This window comes from Acinonyx jubatus, chromosome C1, assembly GCF_027475565.1.
Source record: "Acinonyx jubatus isolate Ajub_Pintada_27869175 chromosome C1, VMU_Ajub_asm_v1.0, whole genome shotgun sequence".
Classification (NCBI taxonomy): domain Eukaryota; kingdom Metazoa; phylum Chordata; class Mammalia; order Carnivora; family Felidae; genus Acinonyx; species Acinonyx jubatus.
In genome coordinates, this window is record NC_069381.1 from 188,626,625 (window position 1) to 188,645,465 (window position 18,841).

At 40.7% G+C, this 18,841-nt stretch overlaps 3 protein-coding genes and 2 non-coding genes across 7 annotated transcripts in view; 3 read left to right on the forward strand and 2 right to left on the reverse strand.

Moving 5' to 3' along the window:
- The window catches only part of NDUFS1 (NADH:ubiquinone oxidoreductase core subunit S1), a 29,917-nt gene extending 19,730 nt beyond the window's left edge, over window positions 1-10,187 (reverse strand). Inside the window, exons 1-9 of one of the 3 annotated variants that reach the window (XM_053215677.1) lie at window positions 9,973-10,112; window positions 9,815-9,888; window positions 5,394-5,458; window positions 4,779-4,870; window positions 2,971-3,078; window positions 2,197-2,273; window positions 1,049-1,130; window positions 827-957; window positions 194-379 (exon numbers count right to left, since the gene is read on the reverse strand). In XM_053215677.1, the coding sequence (XP_053071652.1) occupies window positions 194-379; window positions 827-957; window positions 1,049-1,130; window positions 2,197-2,273; window positions 2,971-3,078; window positions 4,779-4,870; window positions 5,394-5,454 (737 nt within the window). In that variant the 5' untranslated portion in view covers window positions 5,455-5,458; window positions 9,815-9,888; window positions 9,973-10,112. Of the gene's footprint in view, window positions 1-193; window positions 380-826; window positions 958-1,048; window positions 1,131-2,196; window positions 2,274-2,970; window positions 3,079-4,778; window positions 4,871-5,393; window positions 5,459-9,814 lie in introns of all 3 variants that reach the window. The other 2 variants (XM_015074138.3, XM_015074139.3) reach the window with 2 other exon arrangements.
- A 226-nt stretch (window positions 10,188-10,413) lies between these two features.
- EEF1B2 (eukaryotic translation elongation factor 1 beta 2) lies at window positions 10,414-13,220 on the forward strand. Its single transcript, XM_015074137.3, has 6 exons — window positions 10,414-10,726; window positions 11,170-11,292; window positions 11,936-12,062; window positions 12,318-12,384; window positions 12,789-12,914; window positions 13,022-13,220. Exons 1-6 carry the CDS (start codon window positions 10,647-10,649, stop codon window positions 13,174-13,176), a joined length of 678 nt encoding a protein of 225 aa, XP_014929623.1. The 5' UTR covers window positions 10,414-10,646; the 3' UTR covers window positions 13,177-13,220.
- On the forward strand, window positions 12,160-12,237 carry LOC113598371 (small nucleolar RNA SNORD51). Its single transcript, XR_003419035.1, has one exon. It is a non-coding gene; the product is annotated as a small nucleolar RNA SNORD51 (small nucleolar RNA).
- On the forward strand, window positions 12,526-12,658 carry LOC113598373 (small nucleolar RNA SNORA41). Its single transcript, XR_003419037.1, has one exon. It is a non-coding gene; the product is annotated as a small nucleolar RNA SNORA41 (small nucleolar RNA).
- A 2,933-nt stretch (window positions 13,221-16,153) lies between the features above and the next one.
- CMKLR2 (chemerin chemokine-like receptor 2) overlaps window positions 16,154-18,841 on the reverse strand; it is a 34,129-nt gene continuing 31,441 nt past the window's right edge. The window contains exon 5 of the transcript XR_003417930.2: window positions 16,154-17,888. The gene's annotated coding sequence lies outside the window, so the exon portion shown is untranslated. The remainder of the gene's footprint in view (window positions 17,889-18,841) is intronic.

Here is an 18,841-nt window from a genome sequence, read left to right on the forward strand (position 1 = left end):
ATTTGCCAGATCATCCTATCCTTTAATCTATCTACTTACTTTCCATTAAGAGGGTTTTACTTAAAGCAAATACATAAAACCTTAGCAGACCAAAACAATTAGAATACAGGAAGAAAATGAATCTTAAATTTTTTTGAATACTAGCCAATTAAAGGATAAAAAACAAATTGTCAAAAATTACAACACTGAATACCTTGTTTCCCAAGGGCGGGCAGTAAAAGCATAGGGCTTCGAAGTCAGGGCACCTACAGGGCAGATATCAATGATATTTCCAGACAGTTCAGACATGAACATCTTTTCAATGTACGTGCCAACTTGCATATCATTTCCTCTGCCTGTTGTTCCCAAATCATCTACTCCTGCAATCTCACTTGCAAACCTGCAGGATAAAAATATACCATCAAACGGTAAAATCCAGCAAAATTATCTCCTTTCCTATGATCACAGTGAGATAATGATTTTCAAAACACCAAAAAGACACAAGTTTATTTTCAATGGTGAGCAAAGTCCTTGAATAAAAAATTGTTCAATGCTTGCATGTAATTTAATCACAGCATAACAAACTGCACGAATCATAGGTATAGCTCAGCAAGTTATCAAGGAGTTAATGCTTGTATATTTTTATTTGTAAATTCCACAGAAGTTGATATTCACTGAAAGAGAACAATTCATTTTATTGGCTTATGCAGAAAACATTAAAAACATCCCTCTTCTCCTACCAAAAAAAAAGTTGCCTTTTTTCTCTAGTATTGTTATTCCACCAAATTTTGTGACTATTAAGTATCTGAATGATATTGCAGAAAGAAGAGAGAAGGAAAAACATTACCTGATGCAGCGAGTACACTGTATACATCTAGTCATGATAGTCTTTACCAATGGCCCAATATTCTTGTCCTCCACAGCACGTTTCCCATCTAAAAATCTGCTCCTATCACTTCCAAACATCATGGACTGGTCCTTTAGTAGATTAGGAGAGAGTTAACATAATGCTGCTAATGAAATTAAAACCTGAGATAATCAAAAAGATTTATGAAGTTTGACAACATACCTGCAGATCACATTCACCTCCCTGGTCACAAATAGGACAGTCCAGTGGGTGATTTGCTAACAAGAACTCCATCACACCTTCTCTGTATGAAAAGTTGTAGTACACAAAATGATATAAATTTCTGGCACTCAAAATGGCTATCTAACCTTTAGGGATGTACCTTTTCATATAGTATTAACTTTACATTTATTATCAAAATACCAATGTAACCATCATTCTAGTATTAGACACATAGTCTAAAAAATGCTTATAGAAGTCCAGGAATAAAATATCATTAAAGAATCTCAAAAATTTGACTTTTAAAAACACAAAATTACCCAAAGTCACTAAATAGTCTTCAGAAAGCATTAATTCAAAACAAAACAGGGTGCCTAGATGGCTTAGTCAATCAGGCGTCCAACTTCGGTTTAGGTCATGATCTCGCAGTCTGTGGGCTCAAGCCCTGTGTTGGGCTGTGCTGACAGCTCAGAGCCTGGAGCCTGCTTCGGATTCTGTGTCTCCTTCTCTCTCTGCCCCTCCCCTGCTCACACTCTGTCTCTCTCAAAAATAAACATTAAAAAAAATTAAGAAAAAACAAAACACCCACACAAATGCACAGCAAAAACAAATATAATCAATGCCTATATAGTAACAGTAATACTTTACTACAACAATCTCAGTTCAATAAGCCCCAGACTCACTATTCATCGTAAGTTGAACAGGTTACTATATAAGAGATTCTTTTTCAAGTTTATTTATTTTGAGAGACAGCATGAGCAGGGGAGGGGCAGAGAGAGACAGGGAGAATCCCAAGCAGGCTCTTGCGCTGCCAGTGCAGAGCCCAACACGGGGCTCAATCTCATGAACTGTGAGATAATGACCTGAGCTGAAACCAAAAGTCAGACACTTAACCGACAGAGCCACGCAGGTGCTCCTAAATAAAAGCTTTTTTTTTTCTTTCCCCTAAATAAGAGCTTTTAATGCTCAAAACCATAAACACCTGACTTCACCTCCTCACCATGTACTTAATTCCACTGCTCCTAGAAGTCAAACATGCCAACTTTTTCAAAACTTGCTACTGAATTTCCCATCTATGGGAAGGTCTAAATACTGAAATGAACAATTTTCTTCTCTAAGAAAAGTTACTATGCTAAATAACATGAAAGTACCTTGCTTTCTTAGATTTCTCTGAGTTTGTCAGGATATTCCAACCTTTCATTACTGGCATGGCACAAGCCGCCACAACCTGGAATTTCAATGGAAAAATGTATAAATATTTGTATTTAGTTGTAATTATAAGCAACCCAATATATAAAACATTCAGCTATACATTTGAAAATAAGCCCAGTATCTTTGAAGATTCATTTTTTTACTTTTCATAGTCACGATACAATAATCTGACACTTGACATTTCTCTATGAAAAAAAAAATAAGATCTTGTACTTCTAAATTCTATCCTCCTAGTCAATGCAACTCTATATACAGACTCTGAAACAGAACATCAAATAACTGTGTTTTGATTAGCAGGTACTGAACTAAAACTTAGAGGACAAAATGAAATTAAACAGAAAGTGAACCTCTTCATTGTAATCCCTTTCTCTAGTGAAAATGGCCCGGCATGAGCCCTTCCAATGTACTGCCTGGCAATTCCACATCCTAGTTGTCACACAGCCATTTGGAAATACTACTGCCAGCTGTAAGAAGTCACCTTTAATTTCTCAATCTGTTGTAATTATATAGTGCTTGCATTTATAAAGCACTTTCATCAGTGCATTTCCAGTTTTGAAATGAACAGACTCAACTGCACAAAATAATAAATTTACAGATACAATTAAACAGGGCTCGGTTTCTCCACTACAACAATGATTCTAAGTAAAATTCGCTGCAAGATTTAAAGTTTTCTACCTTCTACAGCATGGTGTGGAATTTTAGGTATCAAGTACCTTAGGAGCTTTCTCAATTTCAACAAGGCACATCCTACAGTTTCCAGCAACAGACAACCTTTCATGATAACAGAATCGAGGGATCTGCATGCCAACCTTCTCACAAGCCTAGAAGACAAAGTAAAAAATTCTTGCATTAGAACAATCTGACCTCATCCTTGCTTTGCCTAAAACAGAAAAAGAAAGGCTATAACCACCTGCCTTATTACTCCTATCTATAAACATCTATACTTTTGTTCATTCTTCATCCCTAAAGAGATTTCCCTCCTTCTTTGCTCTTGACTCCTGCTCCTGTCTGCTCTCAAGCCTGCTCTAAGGCCTCAGCATGCCTATACCTTATGGAAGAAACTGAATAAATGAACCTCAGATTGTGCTGAAGGTCTGACTCCTCATTTCCACTCTGAACCATTGTCCATAAAGACACCCCTTCAAACTCTGTCCCCGTGGTTTCATACGTGGACTTCCCATGTACTAGATGCAGCGGGTATAGTAATAAGCAAGATCTTGTCCCAACCTTCATACTGGTTCACATTTCAAATGATTATACCCAAACCCTCATCTGGAGCCCTGACAGTTCACCACTTCTCCAAGTTTTAGACTTAAATAGTTTTGTGCATGGATATGCTCTGTGGACAGCTAAAATTCAATCTATTTGTGTCCCCTATGATACATCTCCAAATAAGTTAACAAAGCCAGAAACCACAAAAATTTTTCCTGCTTTTCATTGTGCCTAAAGGCCTATCAACTCACTCTCACTGAATCTATTCTTTTATTTTCATTCCCATTGCCACTATCTATTTTAGGCCTTTAATTTTCAGTTCTAATGCAAGATACTCTTCCCTTGTGTCTCACACCAGTCTTGTTATTCTCCAAACTAACATCCTCTATGGTCACTGCGATACAGCTTAACTGCCATGAAAACTACTGATAGGTCAAACTATAAGCTCTTTAGTATGACATATATCTTCTTTCATTACTGAATCTATTATAGTAATTTGATTTCTTGTTTTCTCATCTTCTATATATACCTTATGTTCTAACAATAGCAAACTATTTAAAGCTTCTTTGTCCAAATATAAACACTTATCCTTTACAAATCTCCTCAGGGACCACCTGAGATATCCCTAACATCTCTTTCTATCACTTCCTATATACCTGGCAAAAATACTCTCCACTGTACCTTGAACATATACTGTTATGTATTTATTGTTTACAGGTCTATGCCTGGCAGATAGTCTAAAAATGACTGCTAAATGAATAAAGAGCATTTAGTTCTTGGTAACTTGCAGACAGAATGAAGTATCACTTCTTCAAGACCAATTTTGTTAGTTCTGAAGGAATCTGGAGGAATTATATATTTAATGCATGAATTCATTTACCTGCTTTGTAGGACACATTCTTAAAAAATGTTACTAAAAATAGAGAAATCACATGAAATGAAAAGCATCAAGCAGGTTCACAACAAACAAAAATTATCTTTTCCCCAAACTTACCTAAATTAACTTGTAATTTATTTTTGGTAACTTCAAATTTTAAATGGGTATATACTTAAAAGGCAGAAGTGAAACAAAATAACTGCCATAATTCACTGAAGAAAGTCAGAAACAGATAAATGATAGCTCACTTTGAAATGCCAACATTTTAAATCCAACTTACTTTCATATAATTTTACTGTCTATAGTTCTTTTATGAGCATTTATCAAGGAATCTTAAAAATTTTTAAAGTAAATAAAGAGTGTAACAGAAATAAATTGATACAAAAAACCCCACAACATATACAAAAACAAAGAATTGGAACATATGCCTACTTGGAGTACGGTAGTTCCTGGTTCCACCATGACAGACTGACCGTCGACAAATACTTCAATTAAGTTGCTTGCTGCTGTGGCAGTTGTTCGAACTGACCATCAAAAATATTGAGATGAGAAATAAATTAAGAGTTGAATTTATTATAGCAGAGGATAATGGGTTAACTCTAGCCTACAAGTCTAAAATTTTTCCTCATTTTACACTATTCCCCTCTATTTCTCTAGATGCAAACTTTTAGAATACTGAATTAGACAAAAACTTTTCCAAACCTGAATACCAAGGTAGAATATGGCTGCCCACTTTTAATGGTAGTTAATTTAAAATTTTTAATACCATGGAAAGTATGTTCATGGGAATACTACTTTTCAAAAGCAGGACTGCTTTTTCCATTTTGGGACTGATAGTTCCTACTACTTTTTATTCCATGACAACTTCTATAAACTGTTTAAAGTTATATTTTTAAAATTATTCAATTTGACTAGGGTCATTTGTTTCTATTTTATTTAAAACAAATTATGTTTAGGGTCTTTTAAGAAACACTCCATAAACCAATGAATTGACAAAGACAGTAAATGCAAAAATAGTACCCACAAATGCAAAAAAAAAATACTCACCACATCCTTTATGAGACTTAGAAAGGCCTACTAAGGCCCTTTTTAGAGGTATCCTTAACATATTGCTAAGAATAAAACAAAGAAGAGTTATATTATCATAGGAAATAATAAAACTCTAATTACAAACTTTTGGGTAATGGTTCTTAAGTTTAATAGCACTTTACATACATTATTTCATTGAACATTCACAAGTCCTGATATTTTTCCTCAAATTCTAGAGATGAGAATACTCAATCTGAGAGAGAGTAACTAACTGACTTATACAATGTCAAGGAGCTAAGAAGGAATAGCTAGTAATCAAATTTACATAAAGGGCAGTGTTGTCGTTTTTAAAGTATAAACAATTAAATGTAAAACACTACTATGTAGTAATATAAATTTTAAGAATAAGTGAGCTTATTGTTAATACCATGTAAATAAGACCTTCTGCCTTCATTTCGTACCAATACTCATTCTAACATTTCATGTTCTTTTTTTTTGTTGTTGTTGTTTTAATGTTTATTTATTTTTGAGACAAAGAGAGACAGAGCATGAACAGGGGAAGGTCAGAGAGAGGGAGACACAGAATCCCAAGCAGGCTCCAGGCTCCGAGTTGTCAGCACAGAGTCTGACGCGGGGCTCGAACTCATGGACCCTGAGATCATGACCTGAGCCAAAGTCGGGTGCCCAACCGACTAGGCCACCCAGGCGCCCCTAACTTTCCATGTTCTAAGCAGGTATCTACTAAATGTTCCTGAGATTCTGAGCTGGCTCAGAAGTCCAAGCCTTTTAAGTATCTGGAGAGCCATTTTCTGGGCTTGGTACAATTATTAAAAAAAAAATTTTTTTTTCAACGTTTATTTATTTTTGGGACAGAGAGAGACAGAGCATGAACGGGGGAGGGGCAGAGAGAGAGGGAGACACAGAATCGGAAACAGGCTCCAGGCTCTGAGCCATCAGCCCAGAGCCTGACGCGGGGCTCGAACTCACGGACCGCGAGATCGTGACCTGGCTGAAGTCGGACGCTTAACCGACTGCGCCACCCAGGCGCCCCACTGGTACAATTATTTTACAGATTTGCAATTATAGGCCTGTTCTACCCTCATTGGATTAATGAACTTCTTGAATCTTTGTATCTTTGGTGCCTATTTCCAAGGCGGATACACAGTAAGCTCTAAAATAGTGGTTCTCAGGGTGCCTGGGTGGCTCAGTTGGGCAACTGACTCTTGGTTTTGGCTCAGGTCATGACCTCATGGTTTGTGGGTTTGAGACCTGCGTGGGGCTCCGTGCTGACAGGGTGGGGCTTGCTTGGGATTCTCTCTCCCTCTCTCTCTGCCCCTCCTCTGTTCGTGCTTTCTCTCTCACAAAATAAATAAACTTTAAAAAATAAATAAAGGGGCGCCTGGGTGGCTCAGTCAGTTGAGAGTCCGACTTTGGCTCAGGTCACAATCTCAGGCTTGTGAGTTCGAGCCCTGCGTCAGGCTCTGTGCTGGCTCAGAGCCTGGAGCCTTCTTCATAGTCTGGGTCTCCCTCTCTCTCTGCTCCTCCCCCACTCACGCTGTCTCTGTCTCTCAAAAATGAATAAACGTTAAAAACAATTAAAAATAAATAAATAAATAAATAGGAGCGCCTTGGTGGTTCAGTCAGTTGAGCATCTGAGGCTTGATTTTGACTCAGGTCATGATCTCACCGTTTGAGATCGAGCCGGGCATTGGGCTCTGTGCTGACACCTCAGAGCCTGCTTGAGATTCCCTCTCCCTCTCTCTCTGCTCCTCCCCGACTCACACTCTTTCTCTCTCTCTGTCTTTCAAAATAAATAAAAATTTAAAAACAAATAAATAAAACAGTGGTTCTCAACCAGGTACAGTTTTGCTTCCCAGGGAACATTTGGCATCATCTGTACACACTGTTGTCACAGCTGGGGGGGGGGAAGTTACTAGCATCTAGTGGGTAGAGGCCAGGGTACTACTAAACATCCTACAGTACACAGGACTGTATCCCGTAATAAATCTTTGTTGAATTACTGAAAGAAATAGGAATGAATTATATAAATAACACCAATTAAAGACATACGTAAGCAAACAATGTTAACCGAACTTTAGAGTTTTCATCCATTCACTTGATCATAAGGGCTTGGAACTGAACTTTTTGTCTACTCACTTGATCAAATGGGCTAAGCATCTAAATTGTAATTTTTCACTTGGAACTTCTAAAAATGGAAATTATGTGATCAGAATGTATCAATGTAGGGGCACCTGGGTGGCACAGTTGAGTGACAGACTCTTGATTTCCGCTCAGGTCATGACCTCATGGCTCATGAGATCCAGCCCTGCCTGGGGTGCTACGCTGACAGCATGGAGCCTGCTTGGGACTCTCTCTCACTCTCCCTCTCCCCACGCACACACACCCTCTCTCTCAAAGTAAACTTAAAAAAAAAAAAAGTATCAACATAATGACTTTCAAAAGTAAAGAGAGTAGAAAACAGTATGTATACGTAAGTTTTAAGCATAAAGTTTCACATATCTATTATAGAAGAGGTATAACAAGCTTTCTAATTCAGACTTGTTAATTCATAAAATTCATTAATTCAGAACTTGTGATACTGAATTTGCAGACATGAAGGCTACCACATACCAATGAGTGATTTTTGATAAATCAGAGTTTCTGCTTAATGTACAGATCAGGAAGCAAACAATACTTCTTAGATTATGTGGTATTAGTAGGAGTTCAGTAAATGTCAATTAGAACTAAATTCAACGTAGACAGAAATAGCCACTGAAGATCAGTTTCAAGTCCTCTTCCTTGGTACTCCCTCTCTGTACCATAGGCACACATTGTGTACATAACTTTATTATTCCACCTACTAAACTGTAGGTTAGTAATTGATTTTAGTACCTACTAAACTGTAAGCTCCTTGAAGAGGAATAGTGCAATTTGGTCAGTTCCCTTTTCCGAAGACCTAGCCCTTGAAAAATAACCATCAAATAATCTTATCAAGTTCCAAAATGAGTAAACTCTATCTTATTAAAATCTATTGCTATATAAAGGTAAATCTGGATTTGCTGAACTAAGAGTAGTGACAGAATGAAAATCAATAACCAATATTTCACACGTCAACACTTTCTTACTATTATTTTGTCTCCATACAATATAAAAGTATTGCCCACTTTAGCTAGGAAATCAAGCAGAAATAGGTGGTCTCTTGAAAACCCAGCAGGGAATAGTGCATAGCCCCAACAAAAGAGTTTCACAAAACTTTATCTGTACTTTACATGTATTTACCTACCGCGTGGGAATGGAGATCATCGCCTCCAAATGGGAAAATGTTAATGACCAATCATTTCTAAAACTAGACTGGACAATTTTAGCATAGGAACAATACAATATATTCCCTACCATATAGCCTGCATCCACGCACTTCTCTCTCTCCAAGGTACCCCTCTATTGGAAGCCACCATCGTCTTGCCTGAACTATTATAAAAGGCCCCCCAACAGGTCTGCTTTCTACACTGTTCCTACAGCCTCTCCCGTCTTCCCACAGACTGTGGCCTCGGACTTCAATGCATTCCTTCAGAGCTTTCTGGCCTCTCCTTGTCCTTCAAATTCGGGCTTAAAAGCCATTCTTCAAGGAGACTTTCCTTGATCAGCCTGTCCCAAATTTCCCAACTACTCCCTAGTCCCATCACCCATTTTATTCTTTGTGGACTCGGTTCTAGATCATAGCAGACGTTCGAGAACTACTTGCTAAATGAATTCTATGTCTAACCTCTGGCCGAAACTTAACTTCCACTTCCCTGGAATTAAAAAGTGCAGGTGCTCTGACAGCCTTATAGCAAACACCCTGCTTAACGATGCACCCGCGACTCGGTGGAAAGAAGAACATTCCGTAAAGAAACAACTTGAAGTTTATTCAGCAGACACGGTTCACGTTACATTTTCAACGCCCTCTATTCGTTCTCGAGCGGAGCTGGGGCGCGTCCACGGTCTCCCAGTACCCGCGTTAGATCCCAGGAACTTTTAAGCAACGACGCTGTGTTATCCGCAATGCGACCTGGGGCAAAGCTTTTAAATATTTCCTACAGTTTCCCCACCAGGGAAAGGGGTAAAAAATGTTCCCCAACGCACTCAATGGACAAAAGCAAAAACAACAAAAAACCCCCGAGGAGTGGATGGTGGCTAAGGCAATAGCAGCCAAATGTACTGTACCAAGTACGTGTGAACTCGGTGGGGGCAATGCTCAATCCGCGGGCCTAAGTCAAGTACATAGATCCTCTCCCCGAGAACAAAACGGCCTCGGCTCCACAAAGGGGAATGACCTGCATTTCCCTTGCACAGTGAAGGTCACCCACAAGCCTGTCTCCGGGCCAGCGCTCCCAGGGCTTCCTACTCCTCCACCAGCTTTCTGCTCCGAAAGACCAGAGACCATGGCTAACAGCCCTCACCTGCCGGCTCTCGGGGGTGCCAGAGGCGGGGTGGGACGCGGCACCCAGTCAAGGACAAGAGTAGAATGAGTCACCTGGGCCAAAGGAAACAGTCTCGTCAAGAAATCAACTCCTGTGGCAAGAGGCACCTCAGCCTTCTCACCCAAGCACGACCTCACCTTCCCCCTAGAGCCGCCGAAGCCGCTCTGCAGAACTGTCTGCACCGCACCAACCCCCTCAGAGAGACCGGCTTGCTTATCCAATATGGCGGCCTCGGCTAACCTCGCCCGCCGGGCCCGGAGAACGGGAAGCCAGGAGGGACTAGAAGTCCCAGATTCGACAATTTCCCCCGCTCAGGTTGAGTTCGGCAATTTCCGTCAGCTGGCAAGGGGGCGGGGCGAAGGGCCAGTCGGTTGGAAGGGGCGGGAGCGGGGGCGGGGTGGGGGTGGTAGAGCTTGGAACCGCAGTTCCGCCGGAAGTAGTCAGGCTCCTGAGGCCGGGCGTTTTCGGTCATTTCCGGCACTTCAAGGGCGGTTCCTGTAGTGTTCCGGGGCCGCGCGGTACTTATTTAAGAAACACCCTTTTGTATCAGTTTATTTCTAAACACAAAGGCCTGCGAATAACATGTGGGCCGTTCAAATCAGAGCCACCCAGTTTTACTTTGAAGATGTGGAGATTAACGTACTTTGACCTTTAACCTTCGGCCCCGTGCGGCAGAGGGAAACGCCTCCGTCTCTATATAAGGCCTTTTCCGGCCTTCGGCGGCCCCTTTTCCCTTTTAGCGCTAGGCGCTCGTTCCCCGCGCTCGCGTTCTTCCCCCCGCTGCTGCCCCGTTCCGCGATCCGCTGGCGCCATGGGTTTTGGAGACCTGAAAACCCCTGCCGGCCTCCAAGTGCTCAACGACTACCTGGCGGACAAGAGCTACATCGAGGGGTGAGGACGGGCTTCGGGCTGGGGCCGGGCACCTGCGGTCGGGCCACGTGGCGCGGCCTTTGCCGCCTCTGGGGAAAAGGCAGCGGGCCTGCGAGGGGTGAGGGATTAAACGTGTGCTTTCTTTCCGTTGACGTGGTTCAGCCGGGTTTTCCTGCGGCTTCACTCGGTTAGCGAGTGTAAGCCTGTAGGTCTGGGTTAGAGGTTACAATCTTTGAGGTCCACCAAGTAGCAGGGATTTCTCGGGATAGCGCAGAGGACCAAACACGTGGTCCCTGATCTCGAGTTTACTGAAAAACCGGGCAGCTTAGGTTGCCAGGGAGCAAATGGGCCAGTTCCCAGGAATAAGTTAGACAGGGGTGGCGTTTGTCATTTATTTGCTGGCGTTGGTGGTTTTTTTTTTTTTCTTTTAAAGGCGAGTGTAATTATTTTTGTGTCCGCGGCAGGTATGTGCCATCACAAGCAGACGTGGCGGTATTTGAAGCAGTCTCCGGCCCCCCACCTGCCGACTTGTATCATGCCCTACGTTGGTATAATCACATCAAGTCGTACGAAAAGGAAAAGGCCAGGTAAGATTATCTTGGTATTTGTCTGAAGAGCAGGATGCTTTCTAAACTTAAACCCAAGATTTAACACCTGACCAAATGGGACCCAGGCTACTTTTTAGTTTTGTTGGGATATTGTGAGCTAAGTATCTTTGTGACTTGAGAAGGCCAAGAGACTGAAGTCCTCCGTTTTTTCACAGAACAGGTAGAACATGGACAACAGCAGTTCAACTTTTCCCCACACTGCCCAGACAATGTGCCTCGACCCTGACCTGGGGGGCCCACCTCTGGGGTGAGAGGGTGGCTCATTCATTCAGTACTTGGCCATTCTTCTGAAACTGCCAACAAGGGTGGAAGTTTGGGGAAGTGGACTCCAGTTCACTAAGAATGGAACTGAGCATACTTAATGAAATCTCAAACTGAAATATTCATACTGAAAGAGTAAATCCTAGTGAGTATTGAATGTAATAACGTCTCACATGCTACTAATGTTTGTTGGGTGAGGAGGTAAAGATGCAAAAGTATTTATCTGGGAGTGGTTAGGGGTAAATTCGTAGTACAAAAGGGTTCTATTGATAAATAGGGATGGAAACAAGTTCTGGTGTATGGTCTGAAAAAGAACATCGTACGCATTTCATCGTGATTGAACTTAAAAATTTTTTTCAAGCCTTCCAGGAGTGAAGAAAGCTTTGGGCAAGTATGGCCCTGCTAATGTGGAAGACACCACAGGAAGTGGAGCAACAGATAGTAAAGACGATGATGATATTGATCTCTTCGGTTCTGATGATGAGGAGGTATGACATACATGAATACGTATGTTGAGCTTAGTTGTAGGCTCTGGTGAAATTGCCTGGATTTGAATTTTGGTTTCACCGCTTTGTTACCTACCTGACTTAAAAATGATGAGTAAAACCAAATCACCATCTTTCGGCTGAGCTCGTGATGGATTTGCTTTTTTCTGATGAGACTGGTCTTTGTTGTGATGGTCCACTAGCTTTTGAGCTGAGGAACAACTAGCTTTGTGAAATGAATTTAATTTTTCTTCATAGGAAAGCGAAGAAGCAAAGCGGCTAAGAGAGGAACGCCTTGCACAATATGAGTCAAAGAAAGCCAAAAGTAGGTCATTTTATAATTTGTGCTGCTTTGATTTTATAATAATGTGAGTAATTTCATTTGAAGCTTGCTCACCAAAGTAATTTCCTCCTTTGTTGAATAGGTCAGTATTTTAAAACCCGTGTAGGTGGCTCTTCATAAAACTTCCACAGCTACTGGTCTGCAGCCGCTCTTATGGTAGCAGTTGTGGCATTCCTCTGTGGGAAAGAAACTGTCACACAATTAAATACCTCTTTCTTAGCACGACAGAAAGTGGGCATGTGAGTGACAAACAGATGACTTCTGTGGTTTTGTTGGGCTGAGGAGATGACCCACCGGAAAACAGATGACGATTTTAAAAATGTCTTCCACTAAAATGAAGAAAACGTAATTGAGTGTCTGAGTAATGCTGTTTGTGCTCTTTTTAGAACCTGCGCTTGTTGCCAAGTCTTCCATCTTACTAGATGTGAAACCTTGGGACGATGAGACAGATATGGCAAAACTAGAGGAGTGCGTCCGAAGCATTCAAGCAGACGGCTTGGTTTGGGGCTCTTGTGAGTTCAGTCTTTACTTTCTGAAAATAGCATCTGGAGTTTGCATAATTACCACCTTTGTCAAAGAACAGGCCCTTTCTAAGGTTTTTTTCTTGATGCTCTTTCAGCTAAACTAGTTCCAGTGGGGTATGGAATCAAAAAACTTCAAATACAGTGTGTAGTGGAAGATGATAAAGTTGGAACAGATATGCTGGAGGAGCGGATCACTGCTTTTGAGGACTATGTGCAGTCCATGGACGTGGCTGCTTTTAATAAGATCTAATGTTCATTGTAGATAATTGCCCTTAAATAAAAGCTTGAAGACAACTGTTGACTCTGACTCTTACATGGGGTGGTTTTTATATTTTTCCCATTTTGAGGGAAGAAACTCAATGGATGTGTAATTCAAAAATATAAATTTGGGTCAGCATTGTTAGATATTTAGCCCAAATTAGTAGAAATGGACTCGATCGTAGTATAGTTTCTGGACCCAATGCACGAGGGTACCACTTTGACCACAATATTGCAAGTTTCATATTTGCCTTGTTTTCAAAAGAAACTCTATAAATTTCACTTGTGGAAATTTTGGATTAAGAAATTTGACAAGGGGTGCCTGGGTGGCTTAGTTGGTAGAGCGCCGAACTCTTGATTTCAGCTCAGGTTGTGATCCCAGGGTTGTGGGTTGGAGCTCCATGTTGGGCTCTGCCCTGAGCATGAAGCCTGCTTAAGATTCTGTCTGGGTGGCTCAGTTGGTTAAGTGTCTTCACTTCGACTCAGGTCGTGATCTCATGGTTACTGAGCCCCAATAGGGTTCTCTGCTCTCAGCACAGAGCCTGCTTTGAATCCTCTGTCTACCTCTCTCTCTGCGCCCCCCACCCCATGCTCTCTCAAAAATAAACGTTTAAAAAAGATTTTCTGCCCATTTGCCCTGCTTGTGCATGTGTGCAGGCACTTCCTAAAGCTAAAAAAAAAAGATAAATTTTCTACTAGATTTTTAGCCCTGCAGGTTTATAATGGTTCAGACCTTGGGTACTTTTGCAGGGAGTTAACCAAGTTAATACCCAGGCTGGTTTTCCTCAGTGGGGATGTTGGGGGTATTTTAATGTTTGCTGGAATACTCAATGAAATTAAGTGTTGAGAAAAGGAAATTAAGTGTTGAGATGGACCAATGACTTCAATTGCAGATGAAGTATAGTAAAACTTTGGTTTGCGAGCATAATTTATTCTGGAAACGTGTTTACAATCCAAAGCACTTGTATGTCAAAGCAAATTTCCCTTTAAGAAATATTGGAAACTCAGATGATTCGTTCCACAACCCAGAAACATTCATGTAAAAAGGATTACAGTACTGTAATTTAACACAAAATAATAAAATACAAAATATAAAGAAAAATTAACTTGCATGTACCTTTGAAAACCCTCATGGCTGGTGTGAGGGAGGTGAGAGAGGAGGGTTATTGTGCAGGATGACTTTCACCATCACTAATGAATGTTGACTACAGTTTTTTTATTTTGAAAGAAGGATCAGAGCGAGAATCCCAAGCAGGCTCCCCCCTGTAAGCACGGAGCCCAGTGGGGCTCGAACTCAAAAATTGAGATCATGAGCTGAGCTGAAACCCAAGAGTCAAAAGACGATTAACCCACCAAGCCACCCAGACACCACAACTACAGTACAATGTTGAGAGACTTGTCATATATGTACTTAACGTAACTGGCAATAAGGCAGCAGAGGGTCTCTATCTGCAGGCAGCCTGACCTAGAATGAAGCAAGGCATTCCTAAGCTTACTCTTGTATGGACAAGCAAAGGACTGCCCAGAGGTGCTTTGAAGTGACAAAAAAATACACTAGTGCCAGACACACTTCCAATGAAAAATCATTGATTTCTGCCAAACACCACAGCCTGAGAGCAAGCATCTGAGCGTGGGAGACAATCACCCACGGTCTGCAGCAAGAAAGAGAACCATTGGTTTAGTTGTGATTTGACGTTTGGCACCAGATACCACTTGTATTGCAAGACCTTGCTCGTTTATCAAGTTAAAATTGAGAAATGTTTGCTCATCTTGCAGAACAAGTTACTCGCAGTACAAGGTTTTACTGTAATTTGTTGTCACCTAAGGATCTTCAAGTCGGGGGTTACTCGAGACTGAAACTTCACACAATTAACAAATTCCACTTGAAAGCAGTATGATAGGAGATGGGGTGTGCAGTGTTACTAAAGGGACACCTGACCCCGAGGAGGGAAATCAGCTCCAGGGAAAGATTCCCAAATTTGTCACAAATTACAACAACCATTCGTCAGGCAGATGCTGCAAGTTGAAAACAATGCCTCATTGACTGTTAAGGGAGAGCTTGTTTTAAGGGTTTTTGGCAGTGCGGTTTTTGAGTAGCAGTGTCTTGGGAAGGGTGTTTACAGGTAATTAATTCCCAGGCTGTGGTTCATAAGCCTGGCTTGGGTGTGCAGGTGGGGACCGAGTGGCACATTTTACTTGGATTTGGAAATATGAGAACCTATTGGGAAGGGACTTCCATACTGCGGTCTTGCTGCAGGTAAATACTGAGATGAAGGCAGTATGTCTAAGTCAAGCATACTTGACTTACTGGAATACTGGAAGCAGCCGCATCATAGTTTGGAATATATGCAACCTTTGGCCTTTTTTTTTTTTTTTTTTTTACCGTAGTTTTTATGAAAGAGTTTAGGAATTATATCTTGAAGTCTTATTTTTGTGGTCCCTATAGACCAAAGAGATGAAATGATATGTTTGAGGTCAGAATTTTCCTAGCCAAATCAGACAGTGCTATTCTTTTCCTCTCAGTTGGATTTTCTTTATATGGGAGACCACTTTACATGTGGGAAATTGTTTACATTCGAAAGAAAATGTATTTAATCAGTGCTTCTATGTATTGATGACTACAATCTGCACTAAGCAGTATTTCCACCCTCATGAGGAATTTTCCAATTGTCAGTGTTATGAGAGCCAGCAGAGGGCAGTGCTTCATTTTCTGGAGAACCAGAGCCTGGAGATTATGGAACTGTTGCTATGGAAAGATCGAGATGTAGCAACTGGGGAATAGTAGCCCCAAATCATTCACAATCGTTGACATGTTAAAGGGATTGAGCTCAGCCAAAATGTAACATATTGATAAAAACTAATGATTAAAAATTTGGTTAAAAGTAAAAGGAGTTAGAACAGTCAATTCAAACTGCAGCTGTCTTGCAAATCTCAAAATGATAAATGATAAACATGTGACTTTAAAAATCTTCACAGCCTCAAATATTTTTATTGGTATCTTTTAATTTTTATTTTAAAAAAAGTACAGTAGCATAGTTCAAAAATCAAGGCGTTATACAGTGAAGTCTGTCTCCCTACCCCCCCAACCCCAGGCCTCCTGTTTACCTCCATAAAAGCAACCAATCAATGTCAACAAGTCCTTAGGTCTTTCCAAAACTAGTCTAAACATAGAGTAACTGTAGCATACAATACAAGGTGTTCTGCACCTTTTACTTTGTCCATCGAAATAGACTTGGATGTCTTGGAAATTATATCTTGGATATTCCATATTGTATTTATAAAGCTTCCTGGTTTGCTAATAGTTACATAATCCTTTGTCTCATAGCTTATTTGACTGGTCTGTTTACTGGAGCTTTCGATGGCCTTCAGTTTTCTGCTGTTAGAAGCAATGCTCACATTTCATGTGAGCCAGTATACCGAGCGACCTGTTTTTGAGCCATGGGGCGCAGAAAGCATATGTATACATAGAAAATGAGATATTTTTGTTTGTTTCTGACTTTGGAGAATTAAGATAAAAGAGGCCACCTTTTTTTTTTTTTTTTTTTGACGCCCCAGAAGTGATTACAGTAACTCAGACCATATTTATTTTTCATGTTCAGCATCCCTAGCACAAGGCTGGGAACCGTGTGGGAATTCAAAATGATTCATTCAGTATCCTGTCAGATGCTATAAAAATACAAAAGAGTTAAGAAAACTACAATAGGGAGTTGTCTCAAACACATAAAATTGTTAAAAATTAGTCATTATGTGATTAGGCAAGTAATCCAAAAAATAGTTCAGAGGGTCAGGGAAGGCTAGAATTGAAAAGTTTTTTTAAAGAAGTTGGGACTTGAGCTGGATGGACCTTGATTGGTAATTTGTAAAAAAGGGAAACACACACACACAAAAGAAAGAAAACACGTGAAAATTCCGGGGGTGGGGGGTAAAAAGCCAGAATGATAAAGGCAGGAATAAGAATGGACAGTGACACATTTGGGAGGCAATTAGATCAATCTGGCTGGTGTTTGCAATATCTGTTTGGTATTAGGGTGGGGTCATGTTGTACATTCAGCCTGGCTCCTGTGAGGGCAGCGTGGGGCAGAGACTTGAAGGTTTCCAAGCCAGATAATGACAAAGGCAGACAGCTTTGACCTGGAGTTGGTGTAGATGGAAGCTTCTGAAGCAAAGGGCTGTTAAAACCCTACCATAAGTGAAAACGGCTAACTTACCGCATGTATACTCAATGAAATACTTTAGGGACAATATAATTAAAAAGTAACAGACTCTAGCAACATTAAAAAATACTGGAGTTTTTCCCTATTAGGAAAAGATAGGCTTGTGGACAAATACAAATACAAAAACCTTGGTGTTCATGTTTGGGGATATATGTGTACTCCCCACCCCCCACCCCCACCCCCAAACAAATACAATTTAGCAATGGCAAATTTTTTGTCCTTACAATAAAAAAGTAAAAAAAAAAAATACATGCCTCATATACATTGTCCATTTTGAACCCCCTTGCAAGCCTATGAGATAAAGCAGACGCTGTTACTACCATTTTAGATGAGGAAACAACTCTGAGCAATGATTTGCCCGACGACTCACCTAGTGAGAGAGAAACTGAAACGCAGGTCTTGGCCAGGTAACGTGTTGGAAATAGAACGAAGAACATTCTTCATCCCTGCTTTTAGACAATTTAATCCTATTTCATTGATGTGACCCTTGCTGCATATCCTCAGTTAAGGAGAGTGAGAAGATAAAGTCACATAAGGGTACATTTAAAATGGATATTGAGACTGCTAAACATTCTCTCATTACGTGCTCTGTATGGATAATAATAGTTGCATTCCAGAAATGTCCCAAATGACCATCTGTTGTTTGGAAGGCCGCTGGCCTGCATAACTTCAGTAAAGTAAAAATCAAAGGAAAATGTCCAGGGACTTCTCAAATTCATCCCCAAAAGAACTGCCCATATGTAAGATACTATTCAAACCTGACACCAACTTGTAAAACTTCTATCCTCCCTCCGTCCCTACAAAATGGGACTATTCTCTTTTTTTCTGATCACAGCCTGTTTTCCAACCTCTGTACATCTGCCCTTAATGTGTCACCTATCTGAAAATGCCTCTTTCCTCATCGGCACTTTAAAAAATTGCAGTCATTCTTCAAGATGCACTTCAAATACCTCTTTCAAGAAATCTTTTATTCTGCTTCTGACCCTTTGCAGCCTCCGGACGCAGTCTTTTATAGAACTTCTATACTGTCTTGTTTTTAAATTCTCTGTGTAGCTCCCCCATGATTCCTAGAAGATTTTTACGTTCATCCAAGAGGAAAGGATCTAATATTTACTAAGCAGTTACTATGTCAGAAGGTGCCAAGAATTTCATTGATTAATACCAGCTAATAGTGATCAAGTTATTTATAGAGCTAAGTACCCTTCTAAGTGCTTTACCTGCATCAACTCATTTAATTTCCACAGCAACGTAGCAGCAGGTACCACTATTATCTCCATTTTGAGATGGGAGAAACAGGTCCAGAGATTTGAATTAATGTAGCCACAAGGTCACAGAGCTAGGATGTGTGAGGGCCTTACTTCAAATCCAGATACCCTACTTCTGGAAGCCCTGGGACTTGGCTTCTTCAAACAGCTTCTATCCATTGAAGAGGCAGGTCTGACT